The sequence below is a fragment of the Ascaphus truei genome, chromosome 11 (assembly GCF_040206685.1).
Source record: "Ascaphus truei isolate aAscTru1 chromosome 11, aAscTru1.hap1, whole genome shotgun sequence".
Classification (NCBI taxonomy): domain Eukaryota; kingdom Metazoa; phylum Chordata; class Amphibia; order Anura; family Ascaphidae; genus Ascaphus; species Ascaphus truei.
In genome coordinates, this window is record NC_134493.1 from 23,495,646 (window position 1) to 23,511,597 (window position 15,952).

General features: G+C 36.9%; 1 protein-coding gene across 2 annotated transcripts in view; it reads right to left on the reverse strand.

The window, feature by feature from the left end:
• GRIN2A (glutamate ionotropic receptor NMDA type subunit 2A) overlaps positions 1-15,264 on the reverse strand; it is a 1,360,048-nt gene extending 1,344,784 nt beyond the window's left edge. Inside the window, exons 1-3 of one of the 2 annotated variants that reach the window (XM_075565333.1) lie at positions 14,788-15,264; positions 13,502-13,688; positions 11,671-12,087 (exon numbers count right to left, since the gene is read on the reverse strand). In XM_075565333.1, the coding sequence (XP_075421448.1) occupies positions 11,671-12,069 (399 nt within the window). In that variant the 5' untranslated portion in view covers positions 12,070-12,087; positions 13,502-13,688; positions 14,788-15,264. Of the gene's footprint in view, positions 1-11,670; positions 12,088-12,660; positions 13,106-13,501; positions 13,689-14,787 lie in introns of those variants that run through there. The other variant, XM_075565332.1, reaches the window with a different exon arrangement.
• Between the last annotated feature and the right edge of the window lie 688 nt (positions 15,265-15,952).

The window sequence follows — 15,952 nt, forward strand, 5'->3', positions numbered from 1 at the left end:
AGCGCTGTATATGCCGAAATGTGACACAGTTACAGTACAGTACACGCCTATGTGTTTCAACAATTTTCAAATGAGACATACTGTACTGCAGCACAGCACTGCAAATGCATGTATACTTTAAAAATGCAAATTTACAATTTCTGCGCACACACACACAGACTGTGTACTGACGTAGGTTGAACCGAGAAGGTATTAGACTTCCAAGACAACAGCTCGCAAACGCCCCCCTGAGTTTTTACACGGCATTGCAGTATTGCAGACAGCGAGAATAAAATGCTAATATCACGAGCGCGAAACTAACGCAGTTCACTCCGGGCGAAAACGACACAAAACCGCACATAACCGGGATAATCTGAAAATCGCGGATCTAGCCGATTTAGACTAAAGGTGGACGCCACTGTACATGTAATGGTTTAAACATTTATCTTCCCACTAATTATAGGGGATAAAAACCAACCAGTCCTGTTGCAAATGCGTTATTTACATCAGTTATGCGGGTATATGACGATTGCGGTACAGTACATGCATCGATAAGTGGGAAAAAGGGAGTGCTTCACTTTAAGTACATTTTTGCTTTATTACATGCTCCGGTTCCATTGCATACGTTTATGCGGGGAAAGCCTGTACTTTTCCCCCTGCCGAACCGATCTTCAGTGTATTCTTCTGACGAGGTCTTTCTGCTGCTGTGAAAAAAAAGACTGCCACACACTGGGCTTTTTCCTTTTTGATCAACTGTTTTTTTAGCTTACGTCTCTTTTTCATATTATTATAAACATTGTAACATTGCCAGTAATCCATAATTGCATAAAATAACATGCAAAGAAGTAACTTGCTTGCAATGAGTTCCCCATTCCATAATAACTTTACCACTTGCTACCTAACATTTCATTCCTTTTTTTTTTAAATGGTGGATTGGAAGGTGTTACCACTTGCTCAGATCTAGGAACAATAGAATATCTCACTTCCTAATCTCATATCTCCTTCTGCCTCACCCTTCTCCTAATTTAACACCATACTGTCCAGTTCTTCAGCCAGTACCTCTTCTGAACTAGAATTGAATTCCAATTAGAGATACTACTTTTTGCCCTGTCTTTGTACTAATGGTGCGAGGGTTTCTGTCTCAAATGATAATACAATTAGGTAGATACAACATTCTGCATATTGTAGTTAAATGGTGCAATATATCCCTAATTTCTGTACTTCACCAGACATCATCACTTAACTACTTTCCAGTAGGTCTAATTTCTATAGTAGATGATGATTTCTGCAAATTTACCATCATGTAAAATACAACTGCATTGTAAAAAAGATCAGGATGACTCCATCTACGTGAACAACATTTTCCTTACCTAATAGTTAATATATTGTTTAATGCTATATCATACACTATGTAGTAATCAGTACAATATGTTTAATTAGGCAGATTAAACTCTCATAAACACAAAATATAACCACCTCAAGTTATATCTTACAATTACAGTAACTACAGTAACTACAGTACCTTAACCATTTCCAGTTACCGTCTGGGTTATATTGCATATAGAAGGCTTCATTGGAACATTGGAACTTACACTTGTACTGTAGCGTGCATTATTACTCGTGTTATCGAACAGTAATGAGTGACCTTGTGCGATGTGTATGCAAATTCATGCAATGCTGATAATCGTGCCTCCTTTTGTATGTCAGTAACGGAGCCGCAAGAAATTGCATATAAAACTCACACCAGCGGTAACTAGATATTGTGCGATAACAGAAGTAATAATAACACCTGTTACATCTATATTTGACTTGTATGAGAACACCTTACATTTTTTCATTTCACGTTGACAGGGATCATTTTGCCAAAGCTCCAATGCTAATAAATCAATAGAAGCAAATAGTCCATATTTAGAAAATGGGTACTGAATTTTTAATACTACCTTACAATTCTACTACAATAGACAGAGAGCCCAAATGCTACAGTATATCTGTAACAGGGACTTATCCCTGCTAAGAATCTTGCCTTTAATCCAGCAGTGTGCTGGTTAATTACACACCTGCAATCAACCACCCCATCTGCCTAATCAGAACTCTGTCAGAAAAAGCCTGTTCTGAGAGACAGGAAGGGAGGATTCCTGAGCTGACAATTGGAACTGACACAGGAAAGACAGAGAGGATTCCTTAGTCTCACAATTGGGGGCTGAACCAAGGACAGAGAGATGTCTTGAGCTGCAAAGAGACTGCACGCTGACAGCAAGACAAAGGGGACAAGATTCTAAACCTGGATCTTGACATTGCCTTAGCACACAAGGGTGCGGACCCAAGAGAGCAGAGAAGCCTTCCATTACAGCTACAAGACACAGATAAGACTTTCATATGAGACTGTTGTATAGCTGTATATATGTATATATATATATTTGGGCTGATAAATAGCCTAGATAGCCACCCAGTTAGAGAGGGCTGAACTACATGGTAGGACCTTAGGGGATAGGTCGTCAGCGTGCGGCAGCGCCCCAGAGTCCCTTGATGAAATCACCCAAGTGTGAAGAAACGCGTTGGGATTGCTAGTGTGAGCTAGTGACAGCTATCACACCATACCTATCCATACCTTGGACTTTACTAAGACTCTGGGACGCTGTCGCGTGCTGACGACCTATCCCCTAAGGTCCTACCATCATTTTCCTCCCATCTGGAACCACTGTTTGGTTCAGTCTGTTTCCGGGTGACATCAGGAGAAGTTGTGCACTCTCTGGGGCTCCTGCTGGACGGTGGCTCAAAGGTGCGAAGTCTACACGTGGGAGCAAGGCGTGGGAGCAGAGCGGTGATGTCCGGCGTCTGATGAATGAGTATTACTCATTACATGCTTGATTTACTTTTTTTGTTTGTGAGTTTAAATTTGTTGGACTTTTACTGGGAACATTAAATTGTGTATTTTTTCATATTACACTAGGATCGGGCGCTTTCTTTCTTCTCGTTTTTGTAGATCTACTGGGAGGTCGTTGGTTCCATATAGAAAGCTGCCAGTATCCTGAATAGTGGGCCATCATCACATTTCATGTGTATTTTAACAGGACTATACATACATGTTTTTTTTTGGACTCTATTTTTATATTTTTTATTTAAGATCCCTGTAATGTCATCATAATTTTTATTCATTTTCAATTTCAATTTTATTTTTATATAGATCATTCAAGTCACTAGTCTCACATTGTTTATATTATTTAGTAATTGTATTTTATTTATTTTTTATTTTGTTTATATTTGTGTGTTATTTGCATAGCTACAGTAGATCATCATTTAAGTATATATTACTACCGTGACCCTTATATAGAGATTCAAATCAACAGATTATATCCCACCACTGCAGTTGAGATAGATACCTAGGGGCGCAGTCTTTTTGTTTGTATATATATATATATATATATATATATATATACAAAAAAAAAAGACTGCGCCTCTTGGTATCTACTGCAATAGTGTATAAACTATACTGTATTTTCAAAAATTATAATTAAAAAAAAATGAATAATAAAAGTATATATAATAATAATATATATACCAGAAAATGATGCTCTATCAATATTATACCACAAAAATAAAAAATAAATCATATAACATAAACTAGTATTACCAGTGACAATTCTAATTAAAACATATAAACATGCATGAATGAGAAAAATAAAAAAGGATGAGTGAACATTGAGGAATATTAGGAAAAAATAAAAAAATATATATATATATAAAAATAAAGTCCACAAAAACCATATAATTATAGTCCTGTTGAGATGGAAGGAATGGATGATGGCCCTCTATATAGGATACTGGCAGCTTTCTGAAAGGAACAACGACCTCCCAATGGATCTAGGAAAACGAGAAGAGAAGAAAGCGCCCGATACTAGTGTAGTATGATAAGATACAAAATTTAATATTCCAATAAAACTCCAACAAATGCACACTCACAAACATAAAAAGTAATCAAGCAAGTAATGAGTAATACTCATTCACCAGACGCTGGAAACTGCTGCTCCGCTCACACGTCCAGCTCCCACGAGTTGTATGGCACCTCTGAGCTACCGTCCAGCAGGAGCTCCAGAGAGTATGCAGCTACACCTGTTGTCAACCGGAAACAAGCTTCGCTGTTCCCGGGATCACAAGCCGAGGTTTGGATCCTGCATGGAGCTACCAATGCCCTGTGTAATTACACAGGGCATTGGTAGCTCCATGCAGGATCCAAACCACGGCTTGTGATCCCGGGAGCAGAGCAGCTTGTTGGAGTTTTATTGGAATATTACATTTTGTATCTTATCATACTACACTAGGATCGGGCGCTTTCTTCTCTTCTCATATATATATATATTGTGGTTGTTTTGGGTTCTGAGTTTGCAGGGGTTGTGTGTACTTTAGAATTCTGCAAGCCGGGGGAATCCTCCCTCCTCTTTCACACGTTAAAGTTCTTTACAAATGATATTTAAAATTGAGAGCACTTAGTGAAACACAAAGAAAATCAGAGAAAAGATTAAATCAACTACTACACATCGGTGACAGTTAATAATAAGCTACAAACCAAATTCATAAAAATCAGCATGTTGATAAAATGACGTTTTGCTGATAATGTTCAGTGGCAGCATTTATAATCTACTGTATGTACAGTAGAAATATGAATCTGGAAACATGAATCATACAGTAAGTCATCCTTTCCACCGTGATATCTCCAATCAAACCTCTACATTAAATTTACCAAACTAGTACTTTCTGGATAAAGGTTTTTGATTCGTAGTCCAACCTATTTAAATAATATATTCTCCAGATTGTCCTTCTCTTCGAAAGGATTGGAAATAAATGAGCCCCGCACCATGCATAATTGGGGCCCATGTGTAAGATATTTTTTTTAAATTGCCAAATATATAAAAATACATTTATAAAGTGAGTTTGGCTGTTTGTTAAAGCTTGGTCAGATGGGTAGCTAAATAAGAAAGTGCAAACTATTAAACTGTCAGTTCAAATTAGAATGAGTAACTTCACATCTGCTCTTAATGGCAAAGAACTAGTGCAAAATAAAAGCCTGCTCGACAGATACAATATGTGTTTTTCATGTTTACTTATTATTGTGTATGATTGCTAGAGAGAAGGATCTGCAGGTATGATATGGTTAATGTGGCCCTTAAAAATGTATTCCTTATTTATATTAACACAAAACACAAATGCTAACCAGATTCCTTTAGGACTTTCCGAAGATAAGAAAGTCTTGCTGGAACTCTAGATAACGGATTAAGAAAATAGTTTACGACGTGCAAACTGAACTACTGAAAGAGTTGGCTCCTTAATAAAATGTGACAACATCAGAGAGAATTGTCTTCTTGTATTTTCCAGCTATCTGAATACGTGAAACCCAAATTTAAATACAAAAATGCCTTAATGCATGACTTAAAGTCTCAGATGTTCACAAAATAAAAACTTCAGAAAGTTTCGCTCAACGTCGTTAGTCTAATGAACACTGTACAACCATCTTGCAATGTGGACTAAGAAAATAATCACTGTTATATAAATACAACAATCCGTTATCCTTAACGCTGACTATTTAAAAGGATAAAGGATACTTTGATATTAAACTTCAGTTTCAATGCAGGACTGTGAAGCTTTGTAATAAAACTAATATTTTCACAAACCCAGTATTAGTACAAATGGTATACTTAAAAATAATAATAATAATTAAATTTGTTCTTATATTAAACTAAAAATGTTTGCAGTGCTATACAGTACATATAATTCCAGCAAACACGAGTCCCTGTCCAAAATAACTGGCAATCTATTTTATTTAGTACTTGTGGCCCAGGGAGATAAAAGTGACTTGCTGATTGGTAAACTCATTATACTGTATCTGCAGTGTTCACACACCATACTGCACTGTAGTTCAGAGGCTATTGGGGAGGTCATCATGAAGAACTGGGGATTTGGTACATGTCTTACAATCAATATTTCTTAAAACACAATCATTATATAAGGTTCTGGATCATTGATCTCTGCTCTCACTAGACAGCAACCAAAAGGTATGGAAGAAGCAGGAGGTTCATAAAGATCCTAAACCAGGGGTAGCCAACTCCAGTCTTCAAGGGCCACCAGCATGTCAGGTTTTAAGAATATCCCTGATTCAGCAAAGGTGGCTCAATCCGTGACTCCATCGTTAACGGAGTCACTGATTGAGCCACCTGTGCTGAAGCAGGAAATGATTGAGCCATCTGTGCTGAAGTAGGGATATCCTGAAAACCTAACCTGTTGTGGGGTCTTGAGAACTGGAGTTGGCCACTCCTGTCCTAAACTATCTTCAGGTACACAAAGTAATTTATGGTGAGTAAAATTCCAAACAGCTGCCTGTGAGTAGATTTGCTGACCATGCACTTAGTTAACATACAGTAACTTCAGAAGATGGTAGTCAAAACACTGATAGCCATGAAGAAGCAGCTTACAGATGCCTGTTTTTAAGTTATTTCATCCCGATAATGAGAGCTTTAGAAATGAGGTGCCTTTTGTGCAGAAAGAGCAATGGGAGTACATAGGCTAAGCAATCTGTCTTTTGAACTTATTTTTTAATCCAGACTGATCTTTTAAAAACGCCTAACTGCCTGTCTGTTAACAACTAGTATACTTTCCCCAAGTGTTTTTACTATACATATACTCAGTGCTATTTTTCTTGGGGAAAAGGTGGTGATACTGAGCTCACGCATGCGCTCCTTTCAGTCCTGTGTAAGCTATTAACACAGTAGCCGTCTGCGCATGCACAAGCTCTCGCGCATGCGCAGACGGCTACTGTGCTAATAGCTTACACAGTAGCCGTATAAAAAAGGTGGGGATATGCCGTATCCCGCATAGCCCCAGAAAAAAGCCCTGCATATAATTAACACTATACAGTACATCCCCAAATTGTTTGTTTTTTTACTTTTAAGGACTTTTTGGTTTTCCATAACAGTTGAGTCCAAATTCCTTCATATCTAAATAACACATACTGTACAAAGTCAGACTTTGTCATTAATCCAAAATGTATACATGTAGTGTATTGAGAATCCATGGAATAAATATGCTTAACCTTGTATCCAAGCACCGCCTTTTCTAAAAGAACACTTTACATGTAAATGTGCTGACATTTAACAAAATAGTAACAGGAGATTATCTGAACAAAATGTTTTTCCTCTGTATCAAATTCACAAAACCGGTATTTTTTTGTTACAGCTCACTAAATATCTGGTGTCTAGTACATTATGTACAGGATACTGTAGCAGCCTTTCTGGTTTACGAGTGTATCGTCAATAATCATTGAATGCCAATAGAGTGACTTGTAATTCCAGCATTTGAGAGCTCACTGGAAAAGTGGACAACTAACCCTCACTGGAGTTTACCACGTTACACAACAAATGCATTCGCAACATCCACTTAGCGATTAATCTCTCTAGTTGAGTAACATGGATGCTACAGTTCACCAATTATTTACCCAGAAAAAGGTTATCCATGATGTCACAAATGTGAGGAATCATTTTCTGGAATTTCCGAGGCTCCAATTGACATGGCTGCTCAATACACTTTTAACTAGATTTCTCAACTGACTGAAAGACCTTTGCAATGCTTAGAAAGGTCAGAGATTTTTTTGATCAGTTTTTCAAACAACGGAAAAGCTTAAGAGCCTCTCTTAGGAATGTGGATATGAATATATTGGTATTATAGAGAGCAAAAGAACAGCTATACAAAGTTAACCCGTATGTCCTTTCTCAAGCAATATGATAAACATTTTATTTTGTGTTCAAAACATCAATTTCATATATATACGATAGATAGATAGATAGATAGATAGATAGATAGATAGATAGATAGATAGATAGATAGATAGATAGATAGATAGATAGATTTCAAAACCTATTTATTAGATTTGAATACTATAGCTGCATCACAAGTTTAAATGAAAAATCTCCCACTAAAAATGAATATAGAACAGTATATTATGAACGAGTATCGTATGTCCCGAGAACTTATGTCGTAAAAACCTGCATGATATTTCCATCACTGGAATTTTCATTTGGACAATTACTTTCCACCATTGATTTTTGAACTCAAGTTCATCCAACAGGAAAGTATTTTTCTTCACAGCTGGGCTATCTCTGGTGCTTCAGGAAATAAGAGTGAATTAGTTGGAGGCAGAAGGGCTAGTAGTTGTAATTAATGGTGATAACTCATCATATTTTGAATAATTGATCTCTATTAGGCGGAGGCTTTACAGTGTTAGCCACGTGTAGTCATACTCTATTTTTTGCTAGGACTCTGGATCATAGATCTCTGCCATCACTAGACAGAAAGCTAATATTTCAGCATCTTAATTTTCCATGGGTCCCAAAGAGGCGATAATACCTTAATGCTGCAACACAATTATTATAGTTTTAAATATTGCAATAATTTGAATATCAGTCAAACACATTACAATAATATGTACATACTGCACAGTACGGTTTTCACATCCACAGGAAATATACTGCTTTACCAAATACAGAGCAGCAGACAGACACCGAAAGTATTATTGTTTATACGCAGAAAGTATTATAATAAGAACAAATCCATTACAATTGATGTGGTAAAACTGTTTAATAGGTTGTCATTCAACCAGTCACAGATCTAGACTGAGTTTCCTGTTTTGATTCTGGACATACACTTCCACAACAAACTCTCCAATAATAAGTTGACTTTGAAGTCACATTGGACTACACTGATTTTTTGCATTCAAATCATATGTACAATTCAAAGACATGACTAGATTTCCATAAAATATGTTTACAACTTCTATCCTGAGCCTAATATTTTCATTGTGTTTTTTATCAACAGATTGGTGTGCTGTATGTCTGCAGGGTTGAAAGCCATGATAACTGCCACATAAATACTTTGATCATAATAGAAATTACACTTAGGTCACCCCAAAATTTTCAAAATGTTTGGAAAGCCTGTGTTATGGGTCTACAAACCATAAGTGGGTCCCCCGACCCCCCTTTGTGTTTATCATTAAGTTATACATTATATAACAACTACCATACTTTGCATGAGCTCTCTGGTTGGGGAAATATGTAATATTAAAAATGCCAAGCCTATGAATTCAGTTCCAAAGTGCGGAAAAACAGTTGCAGGCGAGGAGCATCCTGCTTGGGCAGCCAACACAACATAGACAAACAAATTCCACAAAATGCAGGTCTCCTCTAACACAGAGGTACAAAGTAGCGCTCTACTTACAAGTTCATAATGCAATTCTTCATTTATTGTAATAGCCTAGAACAGAGGAGAAACAACATTTCAGGTCCCATATGGACCCTTCATCAGGTCCAATTGGGACCTGAAATGTTGTTTCTCCTCGGTTCTTGGCTGTTACAATAAATGAAGAATTGCATTGTGAACTTGTGAGTAGAGCGCTACAGTGGCGGCCGCCTTTATCCTCCTGCTGCCGCCACCGCAGGATTTTTAAAAACACTGCGGCGCGCGCCGTTTTTCCGTCCGTTTTCCTGCGCCACGGGTGCTTTCAATGTAAAGCGCCATTAGCGCTTGTCTGTTGATGCGGCCGAAGCGTGGGAAACTCTGTGAGAAACAGAGAACATACCCGCATTTTTACGGGTTGGTCGGAGGATAGGAAGGGCCGCAGCAGTACTTTGTACCTCTGTCTTAGAGGAGACCTGCATTTTGAGGAATTTGTAAGCCTATGAATTCAATATAATATTATTGAATGTATAATGCAGCTATATGCAAATTAATGTTGAACAGGAGGGCTGGGTTTGAAAAGATTTAAGTAAACACATAATTATATCTCTCAGCCATATTATTTAACCCTAATGAAGGTCCAGTCGCTGGATTGAAATGTTGGATTTTCCTGTACGTTCAATACAACTACTGTATATGCTTTTGAACACTAATACTGGAGTGCTGTGTCGTACTTCACCACATTTGTTCTTTGCGTGAAGTATTTCTATACTTATTTTTAATGGCCTGTATACTTGTTTCGCCCTCTGTGCCTTATTGAGGTGTGCCTACTGTATATGCGTATTTATATATGTGCAGTTAATATATGATGTATCTGCTATATATATATATATATATATATATATATATATATATATATATATATATATATATATATATATATTAGTGGCTGTTTTTTCATGATCTAGATTAATGATTATTAAAGTTTGGTACAGATCCCCAAAACTTTTTTTGTTGCCAAATAGCCAAATTCTGTAGTTACCCTAATTTAATACAGCCCTAATTTGAATGGATGTCAACTGGATGACCTCTTACATTATAAACCATTGCCTGCTGCAGAAAAAAAAGATATTACTGATATATTATGCCAAAGGCCCATAACATTTCTTTATATCTCAAACATTAGTTCAACTCTTAATTTGATGGCATTTTAGGGTTAAACTCTATACTTTCTAAAGAGTTCAACATCAAATGTATCCTTTTCATAAAGTTCTCATGTTGCTTTTAAAACTCTAACCTTGTACATGAGGTCACAATGGCAAATGCTTTTTTTAAATGCTAATAAAATAGTGATACTATAATAGTGATTCCTTAGCTTGCAAACGATTTAAGTTATAAAGTAACCCATACAGTGCACTCTAGTGGCAAATTGCCAAAGTTACTTTTTTGACAGCTGAGTAATGGGCATCATATGTGCACATAATGTAAAAAGGCTCTCGTTTCTATGGAGCAGTTCATCATTTGAAAGTGCCTGGACATCCCCTCGTTTAATATGAAACCTTTTCTAGAGTGTTTGTTTTCACCAAATAGGTTTGATGTGAATTCAGTTTGCTTATACTACCTTTGAAAATGATATTCATATCCCTGACAAGGTGAAGTGTCACTCTCAATAGATCTTTGACAGTTAGGGGCACATTGGACTGTGTTGTGTTCTTGGATGTTCTATGCGGCTATTTTAACATTCAGTGCAGGTGCCAACATTAGAAGATCACTTTCCAGCAATTAGTCTTATCGGAGCTACAGTAGGGTTTCAATACCCTTTTTATGGTCTTGGACAAGTACAAAATCGATTTGAGGAAGGTAATAACATATTGTTCTCTTTAAAACTGTGAATCGGAGCATACAAAATATACTCAATTATTGTCAAAAACCAAACAAAACTATGTTGTGCTATGTGTGTTTGTATTATTCACTGAAAAGATGTGAGGTTTGCATGTTTACACCAGAACGATATGTATTAACGTTTTACCACCCCCAACCTCTTCCTCCAATGCCTTGAAAATTAATTTATTAATATACAGAAGATGTGCAAATAATATATAGAAAAAAAGGGTTTCATTATCACATATTTTGAATGTATAGCAATGCCATCTTAATTGGCATGTAAATAAATTGCATTTAAACAAATATATCTGGTTATAAAATCCTTGTCAGTTGCCATATGCATTTCCATCCAAATGTTGACATAAATGATACAATCCTAATTAGATGCACTGTAGTGTAGTCTAATATATTGCTTCAAAAGTTGAATATTAAATGGTGTTCTTGGCTAAGCTTAGCTCAGCACTTCATGCAATGTGATGAATTGGCAATGACAAGCCAAATGTGTAGTAAGAGGGTGGGCATAAGAAAATCATGTTACCTATGTAAAGTGTTGCACATACTGAGCATTAAACACGTTGTCTGTTCCCTTACCTTATCTGCCATTATCATTGAGGATCCTCCATGAATACCCAAGATTGGGATAAAAGTCTGAGATGAAATAAAATCCAAAATCTGAGCTATTGCCTCTTGATCAGTGTCATCTCCAAAAACCACACCATGGATCTTTGTGCCTGACATCAGGTCACAAACGTGGGTGATAATGCTTTTAGGGTCCGTCTGGTTCACCAGCAAGGTCACCACATTGACATCAAAGTCTAAAGACATATCCCTTGTCCATAGAGATCGGATGTCTCTCTCTGTGATATACGGAGTCCTTCCCAAAATCACTGCAATGTTCAGGACTGGGAAACTTTTTTCTGCTCCATGACCCAAATCCACCATAATCAGCAGAGCCTGAAGTAGTAATACAGCAGAGCCGAAAGTCCCCATCTTCTCCAGCTTTACTCCCTACAGAAATGATCACAAGCATCAGGATAGTCGTCCACAAGCTCCATTTGAATTTAGCTATTGATCATAAATCAAAAAGCAAAGAAGAGCTGAACTGTTCGTTTGGTGCAGTGAGTTTACCCATTACCTTATAGCAACAAAGTCAATGAGCTCTTTACTTCCCCTTTGTCTTAATCTCAGAGTGTGTTGTTTTCCCCAAACAAGAGATCCCTAGTGTGTGTTGTGAAGATACATAGAGTACTTAGAAAGAAAGACATTCCAGGACTGACTTTTCACAATATAATTGCTCCCATCTCAGCACTATAATATTTGATAAAACAGAGCTAATAGATGAAATACTTATACATCTGCAACAACAAAAATACAGTGTAAAGCTCTCTTATTGTAGTTGGCAAAACAACCTGTCTAAATTAAATAAACTGATTTATAAACATGCTGTTGCTTGTACCTATATTATATTGTATCAATCTAAAAAATATATACGATACTGATTAATCTGATTAATAAATGCCTGAGCATGATCTGTATATTTCAGTGCGTTTGCTAGTTCTCATCTTTTGTACATGCTAATACCTTCACAGCTATGTGTGTGCTCATATAGCATACCGCCAGGCTGCCAATGCACAAGTCCCTCTGATTTTTTGGCCATCTCATTTGATCTTCCAATTTCATTCTTCTGTTCCATGTATTGTATTTAGTTCCTTCATGTATCCAGTGTATCAGTGGATTTCTCTGAGACACTGAAGATTGGTTTCTTCAGGGGACATCCCTGCAGTAGCATTCCTGATACTTACAGCACACTTCCATTCATTGCCAAGCGTCATTCCTATTTACTGTATTTCTATTTCAGCCCTATCAGCATTTATCTACAGTATGTGGTATTCTTACAGCTAGTCACAATCACTCTAGATATAGTAGCAACCAGCTCATTATTTACATCACCTTTCACATGAGCTGCATTGACCTATATTCACCACCCACTTAATGCTCAATAAACAGACACTCTAAATGCAAAATAAAAAGATTAATACAGATTATACTAAAGTGATCATCAATATTTTTGGCTGAAGGGTTGTGCTACTTTTATAGATGACTCTAATGACTCCATCTTCTCTCTTTCTTTCTTTTTTTTTACCATGATAAGAGCACTGCAACTGATTGTCTCGAATAACCCAATTGGGTTAAAAATAGAAATGATACACATACTGTATATTTAAGGTACATAAATAGCACTGCAAGAAATGTATGTTAAGATTGTGTTTGTTAGGGATTGCAGGGAAGCTCCTGCTATTACGTACATTATAAGCCTTAGTTCTGTTCAGCTCTTCATTCATATAGATAAAAGAGAAGTACAAAAGCGCCCCCTCCTGACCAAACCCCTCCCAGCATCTTACTACAAACTCATCCAACATACCAGAGCAGTCAGAATATGTGGTTGCTATTTGGCATGCTGCAAAGTTTGGCATCTCGTAGATCTCAGCACCGTTTGGTAGGATGCTCCTCCAACGTCTCCTCCAAGAACATTTTCCTTGCTGCAGTTTGATTTCCACATAGCTGCCAATAGAACCAACCACCAAAGTTGGTATATATGCAATAGTTGCCTATAGAGAGGTTAAGGAAAAGACAGAGAGGTGGACATTAGGGAAATAATATTCACACATATATTGCCGTTCAGACAGTCTTTGATATGTACGTATTTATTAATTTGTCTTTACAATATTTTACCAGGATATATATCTCGTTTTCAAGTACTGTATGTCCTGAAACAACCTAATGCATAGTATGGGCCAACAAAAGAGAATAGTACCGCATTCTCTATGTGCTGTATTAATGTCGACTCAACTGCACAGGGATGTGGCATTTAGCCAAGATTGGATAGCTTCAAGCTAAACTATCTATGGAAAGAAGTATTCCTGCAGGTTTTACACCCTGATGTGCTGTGGAACTCAACATTCATTCTATAAATTGTGACATTTATAAGCAGAAGCCTATTGCTTTCCAGTCAGCAACTACATACAGTGCATGTTAAATGTACATTGATCAACTACTTGAAGGCTCAATGAAGCCAAACAAGGGTAATTCATCTTAAAGAAAAGGGCAAAACAGACAAAACATGTGTGACATGTGCCAAATTTCATGCAAACACTGAAATTATTCAACTTTGCGCCATATGTTGACACAATGCAGGTAATAGCGCAAACTGCAAGGTGTATTATATAATGACAAGTTTGACAGAGAAATCGACATCTTGCAAACAGTAACTAAACCTGCATTAGTTATGTGTTCACATTCCACGCTATAAGTTTAATACACAAATGTAAAGAACACAAACATTAGCAAAAATGCATGCTTTCTGCTCTTATGTGTTATCTTTGCTACATAAAATGATACAAATGACACACATTTGCTTGGTTTTGTCTCTGCCTCTCCCATTTGGTTCTCCAATTACTCCTGTTATCTCCCCTCCAATTGTTTTCATGTTGAAAACATTTGCAGCAATAAACTGCATAATTGACTGCTGCAGAAAATATATTTTTAACAAAGCAAGCACAGAGCTCCTATGCTAAAACCAACTGTATACATAGGCTCTGATCTAACATTTGATATGCTCACTATCTCTTGTAAACATTGTACTTGCATCAATTAATAAGTCATGAGCACGATCTTGAAATACAATAGCACCGAACATAAAATACTTACTGCATTCTTCTTCCAAATTCTGTAGCCCTAGGCTCAGATCCCACAAAGTCATTTCAGTAAATCCTCTTGCAAGCAATGCAGTAGAAAATGTCTGTTTATACTGTATCTAGATTTTACCCAGCAACTTGTTCACATCGCAGGGAATTCAGCATCACTCAGTATTTAACTCCCCATCCCTCCATGACAAAGTTTAAACGGGGAATTCTTTCTATTAATTGAAATAAATATCCAGTCTTCCTCCTCTTTGTATAGGTATTTCTGTTTGCTGCAGCAGGATTGTAGGACAGCATGCCCAATCTCCTATTCCGCTCAGCTTTTTGTAAACTGCGGGTTGCAGTCAGCAACACATCCTTAAGGTAAGAGTGAGAATTACAGTGAGCTCAACCTCACTGAGTTAGAGCACTGCGAAGAACAGAGATATTGAATGCAAGGCACCAGAGCTGCAGTGAAGTTCAGAGCTGCATGTACAGTAGAATACAAACAGAGAATCCTTTCTGTATTCTGCAGAAGTTCTCGTTGGCTGCTATGCAAACTGAGAAACAGCAGGTGTGTTTGGCAGGAGAAACAAATTGGTATTTTTGTATTGGATTTGTAACTGACAAAACAATCTGTAGATGATATCTATCCTGCTGTGTGTTATTTCATTTTGCCATTAGTTGCATTAGATTTGTATAGTGCAATTATCATGTGTTAAACACTTTTGTGTAAAGATTATAACCAATTACTGTACATGTATGTTAAAGATTTGTGTTGTATACTGTATGCTTATTCAACCAACATTGTGCCATAAACCGCCTTTTAACATGTCACTGCCCTTGGTGCTGAAATCACATTGCCACTGTGCTGCATTGACGGTAAACCAAAAATACCTTGTCAACATGTTCCTATAAGCCTTACATGACCTCCTGTTTCTTGAGTTTATATTTTACAAGCCTTGTCTTCCTTTTGTAAGGTGTAATGTGCACATTTGGTACAGTCCATAAGGATAAGGTTCAGTCTTAATTCATTCAACCTAACAACTTAAGAAGACTGCATTTCAAAGTTTAACAGCTGTGTGATTACTGCAAAAACTGCAGTGCATTAGAGTTATCAAAGAAAAAAAACATTGAAAACTATGGATTGTGTAGTACTCTTTAATGTGGCAACCACAAAATAGCCTCATGAT